The following is a 27,100-nucleotide window of genomic DNA, read 5'->3' on the forward strand; positions in this document are numbered from 1 at the left end:
AATATTTTTTTTCCAGTTTCTTTTTAGCAGAAGATCTTGCCTTGTTCTAAACTGAGTTTATTGAAGCCACACAACTGGAACTTCCTCATTCCCCTCTTTATCACCCCAACCTTCCTATTTCATTCATGTATCTGAAAAAGTCTTTCTCTTTTTATTGCCATGTGTGACACTTATTTGGATTCCAATCAACATTTGGAGGGTAATTTCTCTTTTCTTCTCCTTTTTATCTTCAATTTCTCCTAAGTACAGGTGACTTTCACTTGACTCAGAAACTTAGGAAGGTCTTTTCTAGCTTAAAAGCAATTTTCCCTTAGCGTTGCTTTTCTCTCAAGAGAGAGTCTCATTTTTTCCCTTGTTTTCACTTCCAAAATTCCCGAAGGACTGCTTACATCTGCTGCCTTCATTTTCTCATTTTAATTCACTCTTTACCTTTTTGAAATATTGTTTCTACCTTTAACACTCTGTTCCACTGAAGGTTTTTGGTGCCCCATTACTTATAAAACGCAATAATGCCTTCTTCTCTTTTATCCTCTTAGCCATTTTTGCAGTATTTTATTCTTTTGAGAATCCTCTCCCCATGTTTTGTTTTGTTTTTTTTTTCTTCCCCTTATCTTGGTTTACAGGAAATCCTCTTCAGGTAATTCTCAGTCTCTTCAATTTCTTCTCTGATAATGCTTTCCTTAACTCCTCGTAAGGTCCATGCTTCAGAATGCTGTCTACTGTCTTCTTTATTTACACACTCTCTGTAGGCAATGTGAACCACCCCATTGGCATGGAGATCTATTAGTCACAGCAGGCCAGGGACAGTGCTATATGAGTATAGTAAGATCCATGATAAACAATCTGCCCAGTTCTTCTAAGACCACATACCTTGCAGAGTAGTATTTTCTTTTTCTCCTAGCCGGTTTCCTTGTACCTGAACTGCTGCCAGTGATTCTGCAGGTAAATAGTTCTTGAGTGGTAACAACTTTATGAAAGTATTCTACCCAGCACCTAATGACACAAAGCTCCTCTGTCTTGATTGGTTATCCATGTGAGGAGTTTCCAATCCTGGGGAGGCCAGAAAGTTATCTCTATTCTTCATGAATATTTTTGACTGAGTTGTGTGTGGGCAAGCCCCATTCTGAAGAGGTGGAGGATTTTTCTGTCTCGCTTGTTTTCTTCCAGAATGGGTTCTATTTGGGTTCCCTGGGTGGTGGCTTTGTTAGTGACGGTAATCAGGCTGGATTCCTCCATGACTCAAGGCAGAGATTCTCCAGGTAAGGACACAGTGATTTCTTTCAGGTGTACATGCAAAAACTGGCGTGGGGGAGGAAGGCCTTTCCCTACAGGTCCAGGCTCCAGTCCAGACCGGAAGTGGCTTCTGGGTTCAAAGAGAGTCTTCTTCCCTTTGACAGGAAATTATTCCTTCCCTCTTTACCACATGCAATGGACCAGCAGGAAGAGGGTCTTCCTGTCCCAGAGCCACGGATTCAAGGAGTCTAGAGGCAGGAAAAAGGGAAACATTGCTTGCTTAGGGTCCTTATGGTATTAATGTCAGTCTGGAGAACTGTAAAAAATTGAGGCAGTCTGAGAATAGCTGCTATCCTTCAGCCAGGAGTTTGATGATTGTGACTGTTTCTGTATGTATCCAATTGGGGTATATGTAAACAAAAGAACTTGGAAACGAAGGTTGCTTCATTTGACATTTTTAAGCCCCTATAATATGGTCAGACTGTATGAAGCGATCTTGAGAAATGAGAGAAATTGAATGTATTAGCCCTGTCCTTGTGTTACCAGGTACATGTATTTACTGCTGTTATTTTTCTAGCTGAGGAGTTAAGCTATGCAAACATGAAGTGGTATTACATTCTGAAAACATATTTATCAGAAGAAAACAGGATATAATGTGCTAAAAACCAGAACCCCTTTGAACGTCAAAGTCTCATTAAACACAAAAGAGGAACAAACCTAGGGGTGTGGGGTGTGGGTGTGAGGAGATCAGTATTCTTGGAGAACAGAAACCTCTCCGAGCTTATAATATCCGTTGAACAACAACAACACATACACAATCAGTAAGATCTAAACTGTGACACAGATCTGACTGAAAACTAACTTTTAAAAAATTTTTATTTAGAATGTAAGACAAAATAGAGATTTGGAGATTAGAGCCTTGTTTGAAATTAGCTGAGTTCGAGATGAGTCTGGCTGACCCAGGAAGGATGCTGCTGTCCTGACACTCAGTCCAATAGTTCCTCTGAACATAGAAATGAAGGAAAATCTACACTCGAGATCAGTAACAATTACCCTTCAAGTCTCAACTGAAATGCCATTTCTTCAGGGAGCTCTTTCCTGATCAACTTACATTATTAACCCATTTGAATGTCCTTTTTTTTTTTTTTAATTTATTGATTTATTTATTTATTTTTGGCTGTGTTGGGTCTTCGTTTCTGTGTGAGGGCTTTCTCCAGTTGCGGCAATCGGGGGCCACTCTTCATCGCGGTGCGCGGGCCTCTCACTGTCGCGGCCTCTCTTGTTGCGGAGCACAGGCTCCAGACGCGCAGGCTCAGTAGTTGTGGCTCACGGGCTTAGTTGCTCCGCGGCATGTGGGATCTTCCCAGACCAGGGCTCGAACCCGTGTCCCCTGCATTGGCAGGCAGATTCTCAACCACTGCGCCACCAGGGAAGCCCCTGAATGTCCTTTTATATTGTTCTCAAATGCACAGAATGGAGTTAATCTTCCCCAGTGACTTCACAGCACCTTGTAATCACTGATCAGAACAAGGATGCTCTCCTCTCTTCCCTTGTCTCCATTCTCACTCCCTCCCTTCCATTCTAATGTGCCTGGTATGTCTTTAAGTATGAGGGTGGCTTTTAAGAAGATGTAGCATTGTTTTCCTGTGTGTATTTAAAAAAATTGTTTTTATTGGAGTGTAATTGCTTTACAATATTGTGATAGTTTCTGCTGTACAACGAAATGAGTCAGCTATATGTATACATATATCCCCTTCCTCTTAGACCTCCCTCCCAACCCCCATCCCACCCATCTAGGTCATCACAGAGCACTGAGCTGAGCTTCTTGTGCATTATAGCATGTTCCCACTAGCTATCTATTTTACACATGGTTGTGTATATATGTCATTCCTAATCTCCCAATTCGTCCCACCCTCTCCTTCACCCCTGTTTCCACATGTCCATTCTCTATGTCTGCATCTCTACCCCTACCCTGAAAATAGGTTCATCTGAACCATTTTTCTAGATTCCACGTATATGTGTTAATATACGGTATTTGTTTTTCTCTTTCTGGCTTACTTCACTCTGTATGACAAACACTAGGTCCATCTACATCTCTGCAAATGATCCAATTTCCTTCCTTTTTATGGCTGAGTAATATTCCATTGTATATACGTACCACATCTTCTTTATCCATTCATCTGTCAATGGACACTTAGGTTGTTTCCATGTCCTGGCTATTGTAAATAGTGCTGCAATGAACATTGGGGTACATGTGTCCTTTTGAATTATGGTTTTCTCAGGGTATATGCCCAGTAGTGGGATTGCTGGGTCATATGGTAGTTCTATTTTTAGTTTTTTAAGGAACCTCCATCCTGTTCTCCATAGAGGTTGTATCAATTTACATTCTCACCAACAGTGCAAGGAGGTTCCTTTTCTCCACACCCTCTTCAGCATTTATTGTTTGTAGATTTTTTGATGATGGCCATTCTGACAGGTGTGAGGTGATAGCTCATTGTAGTTTTGATTTGCATTTCTCTAATAATTAGTGATGTTGAGCAGCTTTTCATGTGCTTCTTGGCCATCTGTATGTCTACTTTGGTGAAATGTCTACTTTGGTGAAATGTCTACTTTGGTGAAATGTCTATTTAGGTCTTCTGCCCATTTTTTGGGTTGTTTGTTTTTTTGATATTGAGCTGCATGAGCTGTTTGTGTTATTTGGAGATTAATCCTTTGTCTGTTGCTTTGTTTGCAAATATTTTCTCCCATTCTGAAGATTGTCTTTTCATCTTGTTTATGGTTTCCTTTGCTGTGCAAAAGCTTTTAAGTTTTATTAGGTCCCATTTGTTTATTTTTGTTTTTATTTTCCTTACTCTAGGAGGTGGGGTCAAAAAAGATCTTGCTGTGGTTTATGTCAAAGAGTGTTTTTCCTATGTTTTCCTCTAAGAGTTTTCTAGTGTCCAGTCTTACATTTAGGTCTTTAATGCATTTGGAGTGTATTTTTGGGTATGGTGTTAGGGAGTGTTCTAATTTCATTCTTTTACATGTAGCTGTCCTGTTTTCCCAGCACCACTTATTGAAGAGATTGTCTTTTCTCCACTGTATGTTCTTACCTCCTTTGTCATAGTTTAGGTGACCATAGGTGCGTGGGTTTATCTCTGGGCTTTCTATCCTGTACCAGTGATCTATATTTCTGTTTTTGTGCCAATACCATACTGTCTTGATTACTGTAGCTTTGTAGTATAGTTTGAAATTGGAGAGCCTGATTCCTCCAGCTCCGTTTTTCTTTCTCAAGATTGCTTTGGCTATTCAGGGTCTTTTGTGTTTCCATACAAATTGTAAAATCATTTGTTCTAATTGTGTGAAAAATGCCATTGGTAATTTGATAGGGATTGCATTGAATCTGTAGATCGCTTTGAATAGTATGGTCATTTTCACAATATTGATTCTTCCCATCCAAGAACATGGTATATCTCTCCATCTGTTTGTGTCATCTTTGATTTCTTTCATCAGTGTTTTATAGTATTCTGAGTACAGGTCTTTTGCCTCCTTAGGAAGGTTTATTCCTAGGTATTTTATTCTTTTTTTTTGTGCTGGTAAATGGGATTGTTTCCTTAATTTCTCTTTCTGATTATTCGTTGTTAGTGTATAGGAATGCAAGAGATTTCTGTGCATTAACTTTGTATCCTGCAAGTTTACCAAATTCATTGAGTAGCTCTAGTAGTTATCTGGTGGCATTTTTAGGATTTTCTATGTATAGTATCATGTCATCTGCAAACAGCGACAGTTTTACTTTTTTTTTTTTTCCAATTTGTGTTCCTTTTATTTCTTTTTCTTCTCTGATTGCCATGGCTAGGACTTCCAAAACTATATTGAATAAGAGTGGCAAGAGTGGACATCCTTGTCTGGTTTCTGATCTTAGTGGAAAGGCTTTCAGTTTTTCACCATTGAGAATGATGTTGGCTGTGGGTTTGTCATATATGGCCTTTATTATTCAGTGGGCCAAAAAGTGCCTTTGGTTTTTTAAGTAAAAATAAAAGGCACATTTTTCATTTTCACCAAGAACTTTATTGAACAACGTATTCACCATTTTTTTACACTACCTTCTGCCAGTTTTCAGGCAACTTCATAATTCCATCTTCCCAAAACTTTTTATATTTTTGAGCAAAGAGCTGTTCCAGGTGCCTTGCATGGTCTTCCAGGGAATTGAATTTTTTTCCATTAAGAGAATATTGTAAAAACCGAAATACATAGAAATCCGAAGGTGCAATGTCTGGTCAATACACCAGATGAATCAGAACTTCCCAGTGAAGCTGTAACAGTTTCTGCCTGGTCATCAAAGAAACATGCGGTCCTGCATTATCCTGATGGAAGATTATGCGTTTTCTGTTGATAATTCTGGAAACTTTTCGTCAAGTGCTGCTTTCAGTTGGTCTAATTGGGAGCAGTGCTTGTTGGAATTAATCGTTTGGTTTTCTGGAAGGAGCTCATAATAGAGGACTCCCTTCCAATCCCACCATATACACAGCATCACCTTCTTTGGATGAAGACCAGTCTTTGGTGTGGTTGCTGGAGGTTCATTTCCCTTGCCCCACGATCTCTTCCATTCCACATTATTGTATAGTAACCACTTTTCTTCACCAATCACAATTTGTTTTAAAAACGGAACGTTTTCATTATGTTTCAGTAGAGAATCACATAAGGAAATATGGTCAAGAACGTTTTTTTCGCTTAACTTATGTAGAACCCAAACATCAAAGCCATTAACATAACCAAGCTGGTGCAAATGATTTTCAATGCTTGATTTGGATATTTTGAGTATGTCAGCTGTCTCCTGCGTGGTATACCACTGACTGTTCTCAATTACTGTTTTAATTTGATCGCTATCAACTTCAGCTGGTCTACCCGACAGTGGAGCATTGTCCAGTGAGAAATCTCCAGTATGAAACTCCGTGAACCACTTTTGACACGTTTGATCAGTCACAGCACCTTTTCCATACATTGCACAAATCTTTTTGTGCGTTTCAGTTGCATTTTTACCTTTCTTGAAATAGTAAAGCCTAATATGTTGAAAATGTTGCTTTTTTCTTCCATCTTCAATATTAAAATGGCTACACAAATATTCACCAATTTTGATAATTTTTTTAAAATGTATGCTGATATGACAGCTGTCGTATACAATCTAACAAAATTGTTTTGAATGAATTTAAAGACAACTAAGTTCTACTAGAGCCATCTTACAGAAAAAACCACACAAACCTTTTGGCCCACCCAATATGTTGAGGTAGGTTCCCTCTATGCCCATTTTCTGGAGAGTTTTTTTTTTTAATCATAAATGTGTGTTGAATTTTGTCAAAAGATTTTTCTGCATCTATTGATATGATCATATGGTTTATTTATTTATTTATTTGCTTGTTTGTTTATTTTTGGTTGCATTGGGTCTTTATTGCTGTGTGCGGGCTTTCTCTAGTTGTGGCGAGTGGGGGCTACTCTTCATTGTGGTGTGCGGGCTTCTCATTGTGGTGGCTTCTCGTTGTGGAGCACAGGCTCTAGGCTCACAGGTTTCAGTAGTTGTGGCACGCAGGCTCAGTAGTTGTGGCTCACAGGCTTAGTTACTCTGCGGCATGTGGGATCTTCCTGGACCAGGGCTCGAACCCATGTCCCCTTCATCGGCAGGAGGATTCTTAAACACTGAGCCACCAGGGAAGCCCGATTATATATTTTTTATTCCTTAATTTGTTAATATGGTGTATCACATTTATTGATTTGCATATATTGAAGAATCCTTGCATTCCTGGGACAAATCCCACTTGACCATGGTGTATGATCCCTTTAATGTGTTGTTGGATTCTGTTCGCTAGTATTTTGTTGAGGATTTTTGTGACTATGTTCATCAGAGATATTGGTCTGTAATTTTCTTTTTTTGTGTGTGATACCTTTGTCTGGTTTTGGTATCAGGGTGATGGTGGCCTCATAGAACGAATTTGGGAGTGTTCCTCTCTCTGAAATCTTTTGGAAGAGTTTGAGAAGTATAGGTGTCAGCTCTTCTCTAAATGTTTGATAGAATTTGCCTGTGAAGCCAACTCGTCCTGGACTTTTGTTTGTTGGAAGACTTTTAATCACAGTTTTAATTTCATTACTTGTGATAGGTCTGTTTATATTTTCTAATTCTTCCTGGTTCAGTCTTAGAAAATTGTACCTTTCTAAGAATTTGTCCATTTCTTCCAGGTTTTCCATTTTATTGGCATATAGTTGTTTGTAGTAGTCTCTTATAATCCTTTGTATTTCTGTGGTGTCAGTTGTAATTCTCTTTTTTCATTTCTAATTTTATTGATTTGCATCCTCTCCTTTTTTTTTCTTGATGAGTCTGGTTAAAGGTTTATCAATTTTGTTTATCTTCTCAAAGAACCAATTTTTAGTTTTATTGACATTACTATTGTTTTCTTCGTTTCTATTTCATTTATTTCTGCTCTGATCTTTATGATTTCTTTCCTTCTACTGACGTTGGGTTTTCTTTGTTCTTCTGTCTCTAGTTGCTTTAGGTGTAAGGTTAGATTTTTCATTTGAGGTTTTTCTTGTTTCTTGAGGTGAGATTGAATTGCTATAAACTTTCCTCTTAGAAAGTCTTTTGCTGCGTCCCATAGGTTTTGGGTTGTCGTGTTTTTGTTGTCATTTATTTCTATGTATTTTTAATTTCCTCTGTGATTTCTGCAATGATCTCTTGGTTATTTAGTAGTGCACTATTTAGTCTCCATGTATTTGTGTTTTTTACAGTTTTTTTCCTGTAATTGATTTCTAATCTCATAGCATTGTGGTCGGAAAAGATGCTTGATACAATTTCAATTTTCTTAAATTTTTGAGGCTTGACTTGTGACCCAAGATGTGATCTATCCTGGAGAATGTTCCATGTGAACCTGAGAAGAAAGTGTATTCTGCCATTTTAGGTGGAATGTCCTATAAGTATCAATCAAATCTATCTGGTCTATTGTGTCATTTAAAGCTTGTATTTCCTTATTTATTTTCTGTCTGGATGATCTGTCCATTGGTGTAAGTGGGGTGTTAAAGTCCCGCACTATTACTGTGTTACTGTTGACTTCCTCTTTTATGGCTGTTAGCATTTGCCTTAAGTATTGAGGTGCTCCTATGTTGGGAGGATATTTAAATCATATTTATTTTATTTAAATCATAAATATTTATAATTGTTATATCTTCTTCTTAGATTGATCCCTTGGTCATTATGTAGTGTCCTTCATTATCTCTTGTAACAGTCTTTATTTTAAAGTCTATTTTATCTGATATGAGTATTGCTACTCCAGCTTTCTTTTGATTTCCATTTGCGTGTGATATCCTTTTCCATCCCCTCACTTTCAGTCTGTATGTGTCCCTAGATCTGAAGTGGGTCTCTTGTAGACAGCACATGTATGGGTCTTGTTTTAGTATCCATTCAGTCAGTCTGAGTCTTTTGGTTAGGGCATTTAATCCATTAACATTCAAGGTAATTATCGATATGTATGTTCCTACTGCAATTCTCTTAATTGTCTTGGGCTTGTTTTTTTTTTTTTAATTTTATTTATTTATTTATTTTCTTATGGCTGTGTTGGGTCTTTGTTTCTGTGTGAGGGCTTTCTCCAGTTGCGGCAAGTGGGGGCCATTCTTCATCGCGGTGCACGGGCCTCTCACTATTGCGGCCACTCTTGTTGCAGAGCACAGGATCCAGACGCGAAGGCTCAGTAATTGTGGCTCACGGGCCTAGTTGCCCTGTGGCATGTGGGATCTTCCCGGACCAGGGCTCGAACCCATGTTCCCTGCATTGGCAGGCAGATTCTCAACCGCTGCGCCACCAGGGAAGCCCCTTGGGCTTGTTTTTGTGGGTCTTTTTCTTCTCTTGTGCTTCCCACTTAGAGAAGTTCTTTTAGCATTTGTTGTAAAGCTGGTTTGGTGGTGCTGAATTCTCTTAGCTTTTGCTTGTCTGAAAAGCTTTTGACTTCTCCATCGAATCTGAATGAGATCCTTGCTGGGTAGAATGATCTTGGTTGTAGGTTTTTCTCTTTCATCACATTAAATATATCCTGCCACTCCATTCTGGCCTGCAGAGTTTCTCCTGAAAAATCAGCTGATAACCTTATGGGGATTCCCTTGTATGTTATTTTTTGCTTTTCCCTTGCTGCTTAAAAAATTTTTCTTTTTATTTAATTTTTGTTAGTTTGATTAATATGTGTCTTGGTGTGTTTCTCCTAGGGTTTATCCTGTATGGGACTCTCTGTGCTTTCTGGACTTGGGTGGCTATTTCCTTTCCCATGTTAGGGAAGTTTTTGACTATAATCTCTTCTAATATTTTCTCAGACCCTTTCTTTTTCTCTTCTTCTTCTGAGACCTTTAGAATTCGAATGTTGGTGTATTTAATGTTGTCTCAGAGGTCTCTGAGACTGTCTTCAATTCTCTTCATTCTTTTTTCTTTATTATGCTCCTTGGCAGTTATTTCCACCATTCTATCTTTTTTTTTTTTTTTTTAATTTTTATTTATTTATTTATTTATTTATTTATGGCTGTGTTGGGTCTTCGTTTCTGTGCGAGGGCTTTCTCTAGTTGTGGCAAGCGGGGGCCACTCTTCATCGCGGTGCGCGGGCCTCTCACTATCGCGGCCTCTCTTGTTGCGGAGCACAGGCTCCAGACGCGCAGGCTCAGTAGTTGTGGCTCACGGGCCCAGTTGCTCCGCGGCATGTGGGATCTTCCCAGACCAGGCAGACCAGGGCTCGAACCCGTATCCCCTGCATTGGCAGGCAGATTCTCAACCACTGCGCCACCAGGGAAGCCCAACCACCATTCTATCTTCAAGCTCACTTATTTGTTCTTCTGCTTCAGTTTTTCTGTTATTGATTCCTTCTATTGTATTTTTCATTTCAGTTACTGTGTTGTTCATCTTTGGTTATTCTTTAGTTCTTCTGGGTCTTTGTTAAACATTTCTTGTATTTTCTCGATCCATGCCTGAGTTCTATTTCCAAGATTCTGAATCATCTTTACTATCATTACTCTGAATTCTTTTTCAGGTAGGTTGACTATTTCCTGTTCATTTAGTTGATCTTGTAGGTTTTTATCTTGCTCCTTCATCTGTAACATATTTTTTTATTGTCTCATTTTTTTTTTGTTTTTTTGGTTGGGTGGGACTGTGTTCCTGTCTTATTGGTGGTTTGGCCTGAGGCTTCCAGCCCTGGAGTTTGTAGGCTGTTGGGTAGAGCCGGGTCTTGGTGCTGAGATGAGGACCTCTGGGAGACCTCACTCTGATTAATATTCCCTGGGGTCTGAGGCTGTTAGTCCAGCAATTTGGACTCAGTGCTCCCACCATAGGAGCTGACCCCTGACCCCTGGCCTGGGAACCAAGATCCTGCAAGCTGCACAGGGTGGCAAAAAAAATAAAAAAGGGCAGAAAGTAACAAAGAGTAAAAAATAATATAAGATTAGAAAACTAACAGATATGTTAGAAAAAATAAAATATAAATGAAACAACAACCAGAAGGTAAAACAGAATCACAATAGCAAAAATATATAGGGAAAAAAAGGCCGGTAAAGGCCTTGGCTATGGGGGGTGGGGCTTAGGCATGGGCAGCTTTTAGGTGGGGGCAGGACCTACGATTAAGCCCTTGGGGTGGGGGGTGGGAACTAGGCTCAGCGCCACTGGAGGGGCCCTGATGTGCCTCTGGCCTCAGAGTAGGGATGATCAGGCCTGAGACCTTAGCAAGGTCCCCGTTCACCTCTACTTTTCTTCCCCCACCCCCTCTCTCCCACACCCTTAGGACCCACGTGGCAGGAGGGGTCCCCGGATGGTGGAGGACTCAGGGCCCGAGTAGGCAGGGGAAATGTTATCCACGTTCCCCCGAGTCCTCTGAAACTCCTAGGGTCCCTCCGGGCATGGGAACCCCTCCCCTCCCCCAGCCACCCCTCAGGGGCACTGGTTCCCTCCGACCTCCACTTCTCTTTCCCCCTTGCTCCCCCCCATGTCCTCCCCAGTCACTCGGGGGTTTCTCCCATCCCCTTGGGTGTCAAGGTCCCCCACCAGCCTCTGGTAGGTGCCCTAGTTGCGGGAAGACACGAACTCCGCATCCTCCTAGTCCGCCATCTTGACTCTGCTCCCTCCTGTGTGTATTTTTATTTCTTACTTTTTATTTATTTTTATTTTTAAAAAAAATTTTTATAAATAGGTACCAGTATTTTGAGGTGCACATTTATTAAATCAGAAAGACTCTGTTCATGTATTCTTTATGTATTTATTTTTAAAATTTACTTATTTTTGGCTGCATTGGGTCTTCGTTGCTGTGCGCAGGGGCTATTCTTCGCTGCGGTGTGTGGGCCTCTCATTGGGGTGGCCTCTCCTGTTGTGGAGCATGGGCTCTAGGCACGTGTGCCCCAGCAGTTGTGGTGCACAGGCCTAGCCACTCCCTGGCATGTGGGATCCCCCCAGAGCAGGGCCCAAACCCGTGTCCCCCACATTGGCAGGTGGACTCTCAACCACTGCGCCACCAGGGAAGCCCCTGTGTGTATTTTTAAATTTTAATAAATGTCATCATGCGATGAATCACATTCTGTTTCTTTTCTTACCTAACACAATGCTTTTGAGCTCTACCTCGGTGTTTGTGTTTGTGAATCCAAACCTGTCTTTACTGATAGGGAAGCAGGTCAGGGAAGGGAAGTGTCTGTTTCTATGTAAAATAACTAGATATAGAACTAGAACTTAAGTGAACTGAGACCAATCCAGGTCCGTTTACCAGTTTGTCTCTTAAAATTGTCTAGATCTTCAAATCTAAGACAACTATCACCACCTTAGTTTGTTTGGGTTGCTATGACAAATGCCACAGATTGCATTGCTTATAAACAACAGACATTTATTTCTCAAAGTTCTGGAGGCTGGGAAGTCCGAGATCAAGGCTGCAGCATGGTTGTGTTCTGGGAAAGGCTCTCTTTCTGGTTCAGAGCTGGCACCTTCTCTCTGTGTCATCACATGGTGGAAGGGGCTAGGGAGCTCTTTGGAGCCTCTTTTCTAGGGACACTAATCCCTTTCATCAGGAATCCATGCTCCTGACCTAAGTACCTCCCCCAACACCGCCGACTAATACCATTACCCTTGGGGGTTGGGATTTCAACATGTGAATGGAGGCAACACAAACGTCCAGACCACAATACACAATCATACTTTTTCTTACCTATGAAGACTGATTAAATAGCTTTGGGAAATTAAATTGTTTTGGAGAACATGCCAATTAGAAAAGAGTTACATTGTATGAAAGTTAGTATAGATTTCAAACTAATCACTATCGATACTAATAAGGTACTTTGAAAGTGGAAAATCATAATGGAGAATGGATTTGCATTTTTATTTATTTATTTAAAGTTTATTTTTTTAAAAATTATTTATTTATTTATGTTTGGCTGCGTTGGGTCTTCGTTGCTGCACACCGGCTTTTTCTAGTTGCAGCGTGCGGGCTTCTCATTATGGTGGCTTCTCCTGTGGTGGAGCACGGGCTCTAGGCTTGCGGGCTTCAGTAGTTGTAGCACACAGGCTCAGTAGTTGTGGGTCGCGGGCTCTAGAGTGCAGGCTCAGTAGTTGTGGTGCACGGGCTTAGTTGCTCCGTGGCATGTGGGATCTTCCTGGAACAGGGCTCAAACCCATGTCCCCTGCATTGGCAGAGAGATTCTTAACCACTGTGCCACCAGGGAAGTCCCTAAAATTTATTTTTTATTGAAGTATGGTTGAATCACAATGTTGTGTTCATTACTGCTGTACAGCAAAGTGACTCAGTTATACATTCTTTTTCATATTCTTTTCCATTATGGTTTATCACAGGATATTGAAGGATTTGGATTTTTTAATTCATTCTTCAGTGGAAGTGTTTAATATAAAAGCCTCCAGAGAAGGTTTAAGTTAGCCCTATATTCACCATGTTATTACAACCGCTAGAACTGTGCATACAGGGCCAATGATGATGATGATGATAATAAAAGGCATCTTCAAGTCATGAATTAATATTATTTTACCCAACATAGATAGAGGTAATGAGGTCATTACCTTACTAGAGCCAACAGAGGGGATGAGGTCTCTGAGTAATTGTGCAAAGGAAAATGTCCAGAAGAAAATTCATTAAAAAAAAAATTTGTTTTTGGCTGCGCCACCTGGAATCTTAGTTCCCCAACCAGGGATCGAACCTACGCCCCCTGCAGTGGAAGCACAGAGTCTTAACCACTGGACCACCAGGGAAGTCCCCAGAAGAAAATTCTTGAGAAAACCCATAGTGAGTGGAAAGTAGAAGGGGAGATTATTTCACACCTACTATGAACCTAATCTGAATTTCTTTACCCCACCTCCATCCTCCTTTCACTTTACTCCAGAAGGAACATATAGAATTAGCCTACTAACGGCAAGAATACTATTGAACTATTCCATACAGGGCTGGGAATTCTTGGGCTTCTGAAAGCTTGGCTTGGAGAAACTTAGCACAGTGTCTGGCAAAACGCAAACAGTCTATAAATATTGGTCAAAGGAATGAATATTTGTTGAATGAAAGTTTATGTCTCTAGACTCATTCTGACTTTCTTCTTTGGGTTACATGTCTCCTGTTTGGCTGGCCTGGTAAGCTGGACCTCAGGCTTCTTTCAAAGAAGAATGGGTGTCTCTTTGCTAAGAGGAACCAGGGTGGGGCCCAGGGGAGCAGAGGCTACTTTGGCCGATTTACTGAGGTCAAAGGCCTCCTCTCCAATCAATGTGGTCTGGCATAATAAACCAGGTATGGGTTTCCTAATTGGGGCTGGTTCATAGTCTTTTTTTTGGTTTTCTAGAAGATTTTGTGATTCAGGCAAAGGCTGACTGTTACTTCACCAATGGGACAGAAAATGTGCAGTTTGTGGTCAGATTCATCTTTAACCTGGAGGAGTATGCACGTTTTGACAGCAACTTGGGGATGTTTGTGGCCTTGACGGAGCTGGGCCAGCCTGACGCTGAGCTGTGGAACAATCGGCCCGATATACTGGCAAGGAGTAGAGCCTCTGTGGATGCGCTCTGCAGACACAACTACAAGCTGGGTGCACCCTTCACTGTGGGGAGAAAAGGTGAGGTGTAAGGTGGGGACTGCAGGGGTTCAGGAATCTCCCCCGTGTGAGCCTGGCTGTGGCTCTTCTTCCTTGTACTGGGCAGTTTCCTGCTTCAGGATAGATGGGTCAGGAACAGGGGAGTCTGTATATATTCTGTCCTCAATTGTGACTCACTCACTATCCTCAGGGGTCAGTTCACGGTGGTCTTGTGTCCCAGACCCCCAGTTCTCAGGGACTTTAAGGGCTAGTGTCTTCCCAAATAAAAGGGGCAATTGTGGGCATGTGATAAAGCCTAAATCCTCCTTGCGACACTAACATATCCAGTGTTTGAGTCTTTGGGGGTGAGATTTTCCCACATTTCCAGTTTCTACTTGGGTGATTTGGGAAAGAGATTTGGAGCTGAGATAACCTTTAATGAAACTCCTGTGTTGGCTTTGTGGATTTCCTTCACCATGTCTCATTTCTTCTCTCCCCCGCTAGTGCAACCAGAGGTGACAGTGTATCCAGAGAGGATCCCAGCCTTGCAGCACCGCAATCTGCTGCTTTGCTTTGTGACAGGTTTCTACCCAGGGGACATCAAGATCACGTGGTTCCGGAATGGGCAGGAACAGAGAGAGGGGGTCATGTCCACTGGCCTCATTAGGAATGGAGACTGGACCTTTCAGACAATGGTGATGCTAGCAATGACACCTGAACTTGGAGAGGTCTACACCTGCCTTGTTGATCATCCCAGCCTGCTGAGCCCTGTTTCTGTGGAGTGGAGTGAGAATCAGCTTATACTTTCTGGACGAAACTCGGCCAACCTGACTCAAGACCTGTGTTACCTCTGTGTTCATCTTGGCTACAACACTAGTTCTTCTTCCCTCTGATCTGAGGGAGTCATAGAAATTGGGGTCTTTGGGTTGGGGTGGGAAAAAACATGGCAGATAGCTATCCTTGGATCTTCCAAGAAATATGGAGGTGTAATCACCTTGTCACTTACTTCCAACTTTGGGAACTACTGTCCTCTAATGCTTTGGTCTTGGCATTTAGGGGGGCATTATTATTGGCTATAAGAATCATTAACAGAAACTCCATGAGTACAAACCTTGGCTTCAAAGATGTAGTCCTTCCCTAGATAGCATTGGATTGGTGTCCAGCACAGGTTCTGGGATTTCAGGAAGGTACACCAAATATTGGGAGATTTTGGCTCACTTTAATACATGTTTTCCATAGGAGCTCAGTCTGAATATTCTTGGAGAAAGATGCTGAGTGGAATTGCAGCCTTCCTGGTTGGGCTAGTCTTCCTTCTGGTGGGGATCGTCATCCACACCAGGGCTCGGAAAGGTAATGAGCTCTGAGGAGTAGCCCTGCCACCTGCCCCCTGGTTTTCCCCACTTCCCACTTTTCCTAACGTCTAAGATGCAAGGCAGGGAGGGCTGATCATACCTCTCAGGGATCACTGGGATAGTTTTTCCTGAAGCCAGAAACATTCCAGGGGGTAATCGGAGATGGAGTTCTGATACTCTGGGTCATCCCCCATCGCTCAGGGTAATCACAACATTTGGTTCTAACTGGGGCATCCTATTTCTTCCTTTTTTATTGTAGGACGTGTGGAGACTCTGTTGTCTGGTGCTGAGGTAATGTCTCCTTCCTTAGCTTTTGGTGCCAGATCATTCACCCATCCTTTGGCGGAGGGAGGGTCACGGGGATAAGATGTAAGTGACTCTGGCTGGGTGCGCTGCCTGCTGAGTCCCTGTGCTGGAGGGTGGGGGACTCACGGGACTTTATCACTGTCCCTGCAGGTCCCAAGAGCAGTTCTTCGTCCATAACCACATTAAGGTCCTAATAGAAGCTTCTCCCCCTGGAGCCTGAAGAGGGATCGAGTGGCCCTGGATTAAGTGAAGGACATTCATGAGGTCAATGTTCTGGATGACTCGTTTCCATGCGACCTTGGAGGAGTCCTGAACTGATTCTAGAGTCTTGTGTTCTGAGATCACGCATCTCTCATCCTTGTGCCCTTCTTCCTCCTCCTTGTCTATACTAGTCCCCATTTCCAAGGACAGTGTCCAGAAATTCCCCTAAGACCTAGCTCCTTCCAATCCCAAACTTTACTTTTCTGTGGTCCAACCCTAACCCTCTAAGTCGTGATCTCCATCTTTCTCTCTTCCAAAGGCAGCCCCACAGTCTTCAGAAGACAAACGTTCAGATAGTCACTTCTCCCTTTTCATTGTTTTTTAAAAGACTTTTTCCTTTAAAATAAAACTGAGATAGAGATAACCACATAAAATGTATAATTCAATACATGACTTAAGGCAAAACCCCTGTAATCAATGCTCAGTTCAAGAAATAGAACTTTTCCAGCCACTGCATAAGTCTCCCTGCTGCAGGCCAATCAAAGCCCACTCCCTCCTCTCAAAAGTAGTCATATCCTTGCAAACTATTTGGGCATTGAATTTCCTTTGAGGGATGATTTTATTACACTTACAATTTTAAAAAAATCATCTGTAGGACTATACAGATTGTCTAATTTCAGGGTCAGCTTTGGTAAATTTTGTGGGGTAGATTAATTAGGGTACAAAGTATTTGTCATTCATCTCATGGAGATGTAGCTGGCCCTGGACTTAGACCATTCTGAGAGTACGTCTAAAGAAGGCTTACAGCTTTTACTTTCCTATTGGAAGTCGTGAGCCATCAGGTAAGAAGTTTGCCTTCAGTGCTGATGGGACCACATAGGCCACGTTAAAGGCACTGGAATTGCTGAGGGAGAGAGTGTCTCCGTGTCCCAGTTGAGCCTCCAGAGGACCCCAGCCCCAGCTACCATCTGACTGCAACCACATGAGAGACCCTCTGTGAAAACCACCTTCTAAGCTCAATCAACTCCCAGAACTGTGAAAAATCATTAAATGGCTGTAGTTTTAAGCCACTAAGTTTGGGTATAATTTGTTATACAGAAATAGATCATGAAATGTTGTTTTTGGGTGTAATTTGTTATAAAGAAATAGATCATGAAATGTTGTTTTTCAAAGAATTTTATCAAAACAACAAATCAACCGGCACAAAATTCTTTATATCCTGTTAGTATCTTTTAATGTTTGTAGAATCTGTAGGAATGGCATCTTTTTGTTACAGATGTTAGTAATTTGTAATTTGGATTTTTCTTCCTTATCAGTCTTGCAGGTGGTTTATCAAAAAAAAAAAAAAAGAAGAAAAAAAGAAATCTCTAGCTTTGTGATTTTCTTTATTATACATCTATTGTCCATTCTATTTCCTCTCTTATCTTCATTATTTCATTTGAATATATATGGAAGGGTTTAATTCTGGGCTCTCTTTTCTGTTCCACTGGTCTATGTGTCCATTTTAATGCCAGTACTATACTGTTTTTATTACTATAGTTTGAAACCAGGAAGTGCGAAACCTCTGGTTTTGTTCTTCCTTCTCAGGGTTGCTTTGGGTATTCTGGGTCTTTTGTAGTTTATGATTTTTTTGCTATACAGGTTGCTAGTCCTACCTCGTTCACTTAAAACTTGGTATATTAGTCCTTTGCATGGCTATATCACAATTCATCCATTCTCTCTCTTAAAATTAAGACTGTTTCTTTTCTCTTCAATTACTTTTTTTATATGTCATCTGGGGCACATGCATGACAATTTATTTAGAATGTTTTTATCTAGGATGGAAGTCTGGGATTATCCAACTACCCAAAGGGATGTATACCAATATTTAACATATTTTATAATTTTTTGATGTACAGAATTTTCATAATCAAGACAAAGTTGTCAGTTTTTCTTTTTGAATTTGGAAATAATTTTGTTATTCCTAACCTGGTGCAACAAACATTCAATTACAAGTCTCTTTAAGCTCATGTAGGATTGTTTCTTTTAGATAGATATTGTCTTAGCCCATTCAGGCTACTACAACCAAATACCATAAACTGAGTAGCTTATAAACAGCAGAAATTTATATCTCACAGTTCTGGAGGTGGAAAGTCTGAGATCAGGATACCAGCAAGGTCGGATTCTGGTGAAAACCCTCTTCTGGGTTTGCAGACTGTCAATATCTCACTGTGGCCTCACATGGTGGAAAGGAAGACCCTGGTCTCTTTGGCCCTTTATAAGGGCACTAATCCCATTCATAAGGGGTCCACCTTCAGGATTTAATCACCCCCCAAATCTCTACATCTTAATACCATCACATTAGGGACTAGGTTTCAGCAGATACATTTTGTAGAGGCACAAACATTCAGAACATTACAGATATATGGGTGTGGATTTTATTGTTGTTGTCAATCATGTAACATTTGCACTTTAATTTTTTAATAGATACCACCAAACTCCCACTCATTCATCACGCTACTAATAATATATGAGAGAATCCATTCCCACAGACTCTTGTAAATCCTTTATTTAAAAAAACCAGACTATTATATTTGCCAATTTGGGGGAGAAATATTTCATCACATTGCTGTTAGAATTTGTATTTTTTTCTGATTATTGGTGTGTTTGAGTAAATATTTTATGTTTATTGGCCTTTGGTGTATTTGCTTCTGTAAATAGTCTGTATCTTTGCTCACTTTTCTGTTGTTTATTTTTGTTCATTTATTTGTTGATTTGTTGGCAATTTTACACAATAAGAAAGTTAGCCCATTGTCAGCCTTGTGTGTTGCAAAGTTTTCTGAGCTTTACATATTTCTTTAAATTTTATTTAATCCATGCAAATAAATTTAAAATTTTTATTCAAATACATATTTTTCTTTATGTCTTCTAGACTTTCTGTCTTGCTTAGGAAGACTCTTTTTCTTTTAAGAAAGATTATTTTAACAGGCTTCTTGAGGTATAATTTACTTACCACAAATTCACTCTTTGTACATGTAAAATTTAATGCTTTCAGTGAATTATAGTTTTTTTCTTTTAATTTATTTTTTATTGAGGTAACATTGGTTTATAACACTATATAAGTTTTATGTTACAACCTTATATTTCTACTTTTGTACACACTAGAGTATGCTCACTGCCAGATTTAGTTTCCATTCATCTTCAGAGAGTTTATCCCCTTTACCCATTTCACCCTCCTCCCACTTCTGGGTATTTATCCAAAGACTATGAAAACTCTAACTCGAAAAGATATATGCGTCCCCATGTTTATCACAACATTATTTGCAATAACCAAGATATGGAAACAACCTAAGTGCCCACCAACAGATGAATGGATAAAAAAAAATGTGGTATATATATATATATATATATATATATATATATATATATGTATACACACAAACATGCACATACAATGGAATACTACCAGCTATAAAAAAGATGATCCCTGGTGGCGCAGTGGTTGAGAATCTGCCTGCCAATGCAGGGGACACGGGTTCAAGCCCTGGTCTGGGAGGATCCCATATGCCATGGAGCAATTAAGCCCGTGAGCCACAACTATTGAGCCTGCACATCTGGAGCCTGTGCTCTGCAACGGGAGAGGCCTGCAACAGTGAGAGGCCCACGCACTGTGATGAAGAGTGGCCCCCGCTCACCGCAACTGGAGAAAGCCCTTGCACAGAAACGAAGACCCAACACAGCCAAAAATAAATAAATAAATAAATTAAAAAAAAAATTCTACGAGAACAAAGTTAAAAAAAAAAAAAAAAGATGAAGTCTTGCCATTTGCAACCACATGGATGGACCTTGAGTGTATGACCCTAAGTAAAATAAGTCAGATGGAGAAAGAGAAATTATGTATGATTTTACTGATACGTGGAATGCAAAAACAAGTAAATAAAGACAAAATAAACAAGACATAAACAAAAATAAATGCTTAGATACAGAGAACAGAGTAGTGGTTACAGTGGTGTCTTTTGATTGGTTAATTCAATCTATTTACATTTAGGGTGAATATTGATAGATGAGGATATGGTACTGCCATTCTATCTTTTGTTTTCTGGTTGTTTTATATCTCTATTGCTTCTTTTTTCTTTGTGTTTCTATCTGCCATTTTAGTTTGGTGCTGTTAAAGGATGTTTTTCTCAGTTTCCTCTTTTTTAATGTTTCATGTCTCTATTCTAGGTTTATGTTTTGTTGTTACCATGAGATTTGTATAAAATATCTCATATATAAAATAGTCTTTTTTTCTGCTGATAGCATCTTATCTTCATTTACCTATATGGCTTCTGTATTTTTCCTCTTCCCTTTTTATGTTTTTGTTGTCTCAAATTATCCCTTATGTTGTGTTTGTTCTCAAATTGAAGTAGCTCTAGTTATTTTTATGCCTCACCCCCTCTTTTACCTTTATGCTACAATAAGTGTTTGAAAACCTATTCTGATACAGAGCTGCAATTTTCTGATTCTGTCTGTGTATCACCTTACTCAAAGTTGTGTGTACATTTTACCTTTTTGAAAGCAGCTCTTTTGCCCCTTTCCTATTTGCCCATTTCTGTTCCCCTCTAACCTTAAAAGAACCTAATTATAGGAATGAGATCACTAGGCAATTAAAACTAACTCCCGACTTATGCTCTCCTGAATGCACACCATGCCTTGTCTAACCTGTTGATTCTTTTCCTAGATAAAAAGCAGTTAAAAAATGACTAGCTCTCTACCCCCAGCAGCCCAACCCCCCCAAGCAATCCTGCAGGAGATCACGCAGGCAAGATAACATCTGAAGAGAGAGTCAGCCAGTCTGCACTCAATGGAGAATGATGCAGAACCCAGCCTCCTGACTTGGTGATTCACTAAGATTCTTTCCCTCCATTTTTCCCTTTAAAAACTGTCATGGCTGAGCAGAATCTTTGGAGTTGGTTTGGGAAACAAGTCCACCTTATCCCCAGATTTCTGGCTTTTCTGATTAAAGCATGTTTCCTTTCTACTGACACTTGCCTCTCAAATTATTGGCTTATGAGTGGCGAGCAACTGAACCTGTGTTCAGTTACATTTTTATTTCTGGTAGAAGAGCTCCTTCTTACATCTCTTGTAAGGAAGGTATACGTTGATGAGCTCTCTCAGCTTTCGTTTGTCTGAGAAAGTCTTTATTTCTCCTCATCTCTGAATGACAACCTTGTTGGATAGAGCATTCTTGGCTGACAGTTATCTTTCAGTATTATGAGAATGTCATTCCACTCCCTCTTGACCTATAGAATTTCTGCTAAGAACTCTGCTGATAAACTAATGGGGGTTCCTTTGCAGGTTAAGATCCTTTTTTCCCTGGATGCCTTTAAAAAATTCTCTGTCCTTGACTTTTTTTTTTTCTTTTTGGCTGTGCTGTGCAAATGTGGAATCTTAGTTCCCTGACCAGGGATTGAACCTGTGCCCCCTGCAGTGGAAGCATGGAGTCCTAACCACTGGACCACCAGGGAAGTCCCTGTCATTGACTATTTTTTTTTTTTCATTTTCGCCAAGAACTTTATTGAACAACGTATTCACCCTTTTGTTCCACTACCTTCTGCCATTTTCCAGGCAACTTCATAATTCCATCTTCCCAAACTTATTATCTTTTTGAGCAAAGAACTGTTCCAGGTGCCTTTTACAGTCTTCCAGGGAATTGATATTTTTTCCATTAAGAGAATTTTGTAAAGACCGAAATAAATGGAAATCCGAAGGCGCAATGTCTGGTGAATATGGCGGATGAATCAGAATTTCCCAGCCAAGCTGTAATAGTTTTTGCCTGGTCATCAAAGAAACATGCGGTCTTGCGTTATCCTGATGGAAGATTATGTGTTTTCTGTTGACTAATTCTGGACACTTTTCGTTGAGTGCAGCTTTCAGTTGGTCTATTTGGGAGCAGTAGTTGTTGGAATTAATTGTTTGGTTTTCTGGAAGAAGCTCATAATAGAGGACTCCCTTCCAATCCCACCATATCCTGTCATTGACTTTTGACAATTTTAATATAATGTGTCTTGGAGATGGTCTTTTTGCATTGAGTTAATGAGGGGCTCTATTTGCTTCATTGACTTGTAGATTCAGTTCCTTCCCCTGGTTGGGAAGTTCTCAGCCATTCTTTCTTTTTATTATATTTTAAAAAATTTATTTATTTTATTTATTCTTTTTTTTTTTGGCTGCGTTGGGTCTTCGTTGCTGCGTGTGGGCTTTCTCTAGTTGAGGCAAGTGGGGGCTACTCTTCCTTGTGGTGCACGGGCTTCTCATTACAGTGGCTTCTCCTGTTGCGGAGCATGGGCTCTAGGCGCACAGGCTTCAGTAGTGACTCGTGGGCTCTAGAGCGCAGGCTCAGTAGTTGTGGCTCACGGGCTTAGTTGCTCCACGGCATGTGGGATCTTCCCGGACCAGGGCTTGAACCCGTGTCCCCTGCATTGGCAGGCGGATTCTTAACCACTGCACCACCAGGGAAGCCCCTCAGCTGTTATTTCTTTAAATAAACTTCTCTCCTCCCGTCTCGCTCTCTTCTTCTGAGATACCCATCACCCTAATGTTGCCCTTCCTAAAAGAGTCAAATGGCTCTCATAGAATTTCCTCATTTAAAAAAGATTTTCGTGCTTGCTTTGGCAGTACATATACTAAAATTGGAACCATACAGAGAGAGATTAGCATGGCCCCTGTGCAAGGATGACACGCAAATTCGTGAAGCGTTCCATATTTTTATAGATAGCTAGTGGGAAGCAGCCACATAGCACAGGGAGATCAGCTTGATGCTTTGTGACCACCTAGAGGGGTGGGATATAGGGAGGGTGGGAGGGAGACGCAAGAGGGAGGAGATATGGGGATATATGTATATGTATAGCTGATTCACTTTGTTATAAAGCAGAAACTAACACACCATTGTAAAGCAATTATACTCCAATAAAGATGTTAAAAAAATAAATAAAAAGATCTTTCTCTTTCCTCTTCTACTAGTATCATTTCTACATTTCTATCTTTGAGCTCACAAATTCTCTTTTCCATATGGTCTGCTCTATTTCCAATGCTTTCTAATGAATTCTTCATCTCGTTTATTAGTTCTTTAGCTCCAGAATTTCTGTTTGGTTCTTTTTTTTTTAGGGTTTCAATCTCTTTGGGAAAGTATTCCTTCTGTTCTGCCTTTGTGAGTTTCGTTGCTCGTTGAGTTTCTTCCTGACAACTGTTTTGAATTCTCTGTCACTTAGATCATCATATCCCATGACCTTATGATTGGTTTCTGGAGAATTGTCATTTACTTTTGTGGTACACTATTGCTGTGGTTCTTCATGGTGCTTGATGAGTTGTCCTCTGCTAGCACATTTGAAGTAGCGAGCACACTTCGATTCTAATAAATCGAGGGTTTAGAAGTTAGAGGCTTTTCTTTTGTTTTCCAATAGGTGGCACTAGAGCACACGGTTTTGGTTTCTCTTATCTGAGCTGCCTCTGGTTATATTTGAGTTCTTCTGTCAGAGGTGTTGCAAGGTGCTCTCACTGTCACTTCTTGTGCCTCTGGAGTCATTTGGTGCTTTGCTGCTGCCAGTGTTGCTGGTGTTGCCACCTGAGGCTCTGAGATGAGGGCTCTTCTGCTGTGTCTGGGATCCCCTGAGTTGCCATTGGCTGTTGTTTCAACCACCAAGTACTTTCTCTTTCCCAGAGGTCAGGGAGTGGGTCTGATCACAGGGTTGGTTCTCCCCACAACCAGCCCCCACACTTAAGTGGGGTCCAACTGTCACCTCATTAATATAACGGGACACCTTTGTGGCTCTCATCACTTTGGAAATTCCAAGGGTTTTAGGGGAACTGTGCCAGGAATGGGGAAAAAGACCAAATATAGATTTCATTTTATGAAACCCAATATCACACTCTGGGAAAAATTAAGTTGCCTCTTGTGTAATTAAAAATTTGTTAAGATGGTGGGTCTCATGGAAAGGATTCTTATCAAAATTAAAGTTGGGGAACACAGGGAAATTTTTGGAGGTGATGGATACATTTAGCCATTGGACAGCTACATTGATCAGCTCTGGAGGTGCCCTACCTGGGGCCCATCTGCTATGTAAAATAAGTAAAAAAAAAAAAAAATCAAAGCCAAATTGATTGGGTTTTTTCTGCTACTAGCAGCAGAAAGCATCTTCATTGAAATAGTCAGGCCATACATTTTAATTCAACCTTATAATTTCACACCAGGTTTCAAATAAAATGAGAGGAAGCATTTCTTCACCTCAGATAACAAAGCAAGAGTAAAGCTGCAACCTTGGGATCAAATAAAACTTATCTCAACTGTATGTCTATTGCAGACATGACTATCTCCTTATTAAATTCCTATAGCATGATGACTTGTTTAGTGTAAATAATACACAATGCAACTAAGATGTTCAAAAAATAGACTGAATTTGCTTAAAAATAGAATAATAGTCTCTGACACTGGAGGAATTGTGCTCAAATGATTATTACTTTGAAATAAACTTCTAAATCAATCACTTACACTTAGGATTTCCTTCTATTTGAAACTGACTCTTCAAATGGAACAAAATAGCAGAATCCTCTATTTTCTCAACCAATTTCTTTCTCTGAGACTTGTCCAACATCTTTATATAATCTATATTACTTATAATTACTTCTAATATAATAATTTACTTATATTCCCAAAGTCTATGGAATTTAGAATTATATAATGATTTAATAGTTGCACAATGTTTTATACAAGGGTAAAATATTTCTTTGATTTACTTTTCTAGCTTGTTTCTAATCACATACTTTTTGTCAAGTTTGTTTCCATTCTTATCGTCTGTTTTCAGTTTATGTATCTCCTTTTTAATCTTTTGGATTAAATTTACCATTTACCAATCCCATCTACCATTGCAACAAAAAGATTAAAATACCTAGGAATAAACCTACCTAGGGAGACAAAAGACCTGCATGCAGAAAACTATAAGACACTGATGAAAGAAATTAAAGATGATGCCAACAGATGGAGAGATATACCATGTTCTTGGATTGGAAGAATCAACATTGTGAAAATGACTATACTACCCAAAGCAATCTACAGATTCAATGCAATCCCTATCAAATTACCAATGGCATTTTTTACAGAACTAGAACAAAAAATCTTAAAATTTGTATGGAGACACAAAAGACCCCGAAGAGCCAAAGCAGTCTTGAGGGAAAAAAACAGAGCTGGAGGAATCAGACTCCCTGACTTCAGACTATACTACAAAGCTACAGTAATCAAGACAATATGGTACTGGCACAAAAACAGAAATATAGATCAATGGAACAGGATAGAAAACCCAGAGATAAACCCATGCACCTATGGTCAACCAATCTATGACAAAGGAGGCAAGGATATACAATGGAGGAAAGACAGTCTCTTCAATAAGTGGTGCTGGGAAAACTGGACTGCTACATGTAAAAGAATGAAATTAGAACACTCCCTAACACCATACACAAAAATAAACTCAAAATGGATTAGAGATCTAAATGTAAGACCAGACACTAAAAAACTCTTAGAGGAAAACATAGGAAGAACACTCTTTGACATAAATCACAGCAAGATATTTTTTGATCCACCTCCTAGAGTAATGGAAATAAAAACAAAAATAAACAAGTGGACCTAATGAAACTTGAAAGCTTTTGCAGAGCAAAGGAAACCATAAACAAGACGAAAAGACACCCCTCAGAATGGGAGAAAATATTTGCAAATGAATCACCGGACAAAGGATTAATCTCCAAAATATATAAACAGATCATGCAGCTCAATATTAAAAAAAAACCCAACCCAATCCAAAAATGGGCAGAAGACCTAAGTAGACATTTCTCCAAAGAAGACATACAGATGGCCAAGAAGGACATGAAAAGCTGCTCAACATCACTAATTATTAGAGAAATGCAAATCAAAACTACAATGAGGTATCACCTCACACCAGTTAGAATGGGCATCATCAGAAAATCTACAAACAACAAATGCTGGAGAAGGTGTGGAGAAAAGGGAACGCTCTTGCACTGTTGCTGGGGATGTAAATTGATACAGCCACTATGCAGAACAGTATGGAGGTTCCTTAAAGAACTAAAAATAGAATTACCATATGACCCAGCAATCCCATTACTGGGCATATACCCAGAGGAAACCATAATTCAAAAAGACACATGCACCCCAATGTTCATTGCAGCACTATTTACAATAGCCAGGTCATGGGAGCAACCTAAATGCCCATCGACAGATGAATGGATAAAGAAGATGTGGTACATATATACAATGGAATATTACTCAGCCATGAAAGGGAACAAAATTGGGTCATTTGTAGAGACATGGATGGATCTAGAAACTATCATACAGAGTGAAGTAAGTCAGAAAGAGAAAAACAAATATTGTATATTAACGCATATATGTGGAACCTAGAAAATGGTACAGATGAACCGGTTTGCAGAGCAGAAATTGAGACACAGATGTAGAGAACAAACGTATGGACACCAAGGGGGGAAAGTGGCGGGGGGTGGGGGTGGTGGTGTGATGAATTGGGCGATTGGGATTGACATGTATACACTGATGTGTATAAAATGGATGACTAATAAGAAAAAAAAAAATAAAGTTGTACCTAATATAAAAGGGGTTTTTAATATGTGTTTGCCGAATAAATTAATCAATTAATTAATTTACTGGTGCACACCATATTTAGTGTTTAGTGATATAAAAAAATAAAATTTTGATTACATAAAATATTTGAATGTTCTTCAATTTAAAATGATTAAATAAGATATTCAGACAAGTCAAGCTTTCAAATCTGTTCGTTACAACATATATTCTCATTGTCATTTAGGCAACCACTTTTACAAACCTTCCATTGTTTCTATATACACATGTGAGTAGAATAGAATGGGTATAGCTAGATATTCTTATTCTCCTCCTCTAATTTATTAAGCAAAATGTTGTATACTACACATACTCTCCTGTACCTTGT

The 27,100-nt window shown here is 39.9% G+C and overlaps 1 protein-coding gene and 1 non-coding gene across 3 annotated transcripts; both read left to right on the forward strand.

The window, feature by feature from the left end:
- Positions 1-890: 890 nt before the first annotated feature.
- On the forward strand, positions 891-16,100 carry LOC118903704 (HLA class II histocompatibility antigen, DO beta chain). Of its 2 annotated transcripts, XM_036869052.1 has the most exons (7): positions 891-904; positions 1,168-1,259; positions 14,038-14,307; positions 14,770-15,051; positions 15,505-15,615; positions 15,877-15,908; positions 16,074-16,100. In XM_036869052.1, exons 2-7 carry the CDS (start codon positions 1,169-1,171, stop codon positions 16,098-16,100), a joined length of 813 nt encoding a protein of 270 aa, XP_036724947.1. In that variant the 5' UTR covers positions 891-904; position 1,168. The 2 variants fall into 2 exon arrangements, with proteins under 2 accessions (XP_036724947.1, XP_036724946.1); XM_036869051.1 differs by lacking the exon at positions 891-904 and having other exon boundaries at positions 1,153-1,259.
- Positions 16,101-22,741: 6,641 nt separating this feature from the next.
- On the forward strand, positions 22,742-22,849 carry LOC118904634. Its single transcript, XR_005022082.1, has one exon. It is a non-coding gene; the product is annotated as a U6 spliceosomal RNA (small nuclear RNA).
- Positions 22,850-27,100: the final 4,251 nt, after the last annotated feature.

The sequence above is a fragment of the Balaenoptera musculus genome, chromosome 11 (genome assembly GCF_009873245.2).
Source record: "Balaenoptera musculus isolate JJ_BM4_2016_0621 chromosome 11, mBalMus1.pri.v3, whole genome shotgun sequence".
Lineage (NCBI taxonomy): Eukaryota > Metazoa > Chordata > Mammalia > Artiodactyla > Balaenopteridae > Balaenoptera > Balaenoptera musculus.

Excerpts from the sequence above, each read along its gene's own strand:
- LOC118903704 (XM_036869052.1), top strand. The coding sequence starts at position 1,169 with ATGGGTTCTATTTGGGTTCCCTGGGTGGTGGCTTTGTTAGTGACGGTA. Across the intron at positions 1,260-14,037 it reads TCAAGGCAGAGATTCTCCAG|AAGATTTTGTGATTCAGGCA; the intron begins GTAAGGACACAG and ends TTGGTTTTCTAG. Across the intron at positions 15,909-16,073 it reads CTCTGTTGTCTGGTGCTGAG|GTCCCAAGAGCAGTTCTTCG; the intron begins GTAATGTCTCCT and ends CTGTCCCTGCAG.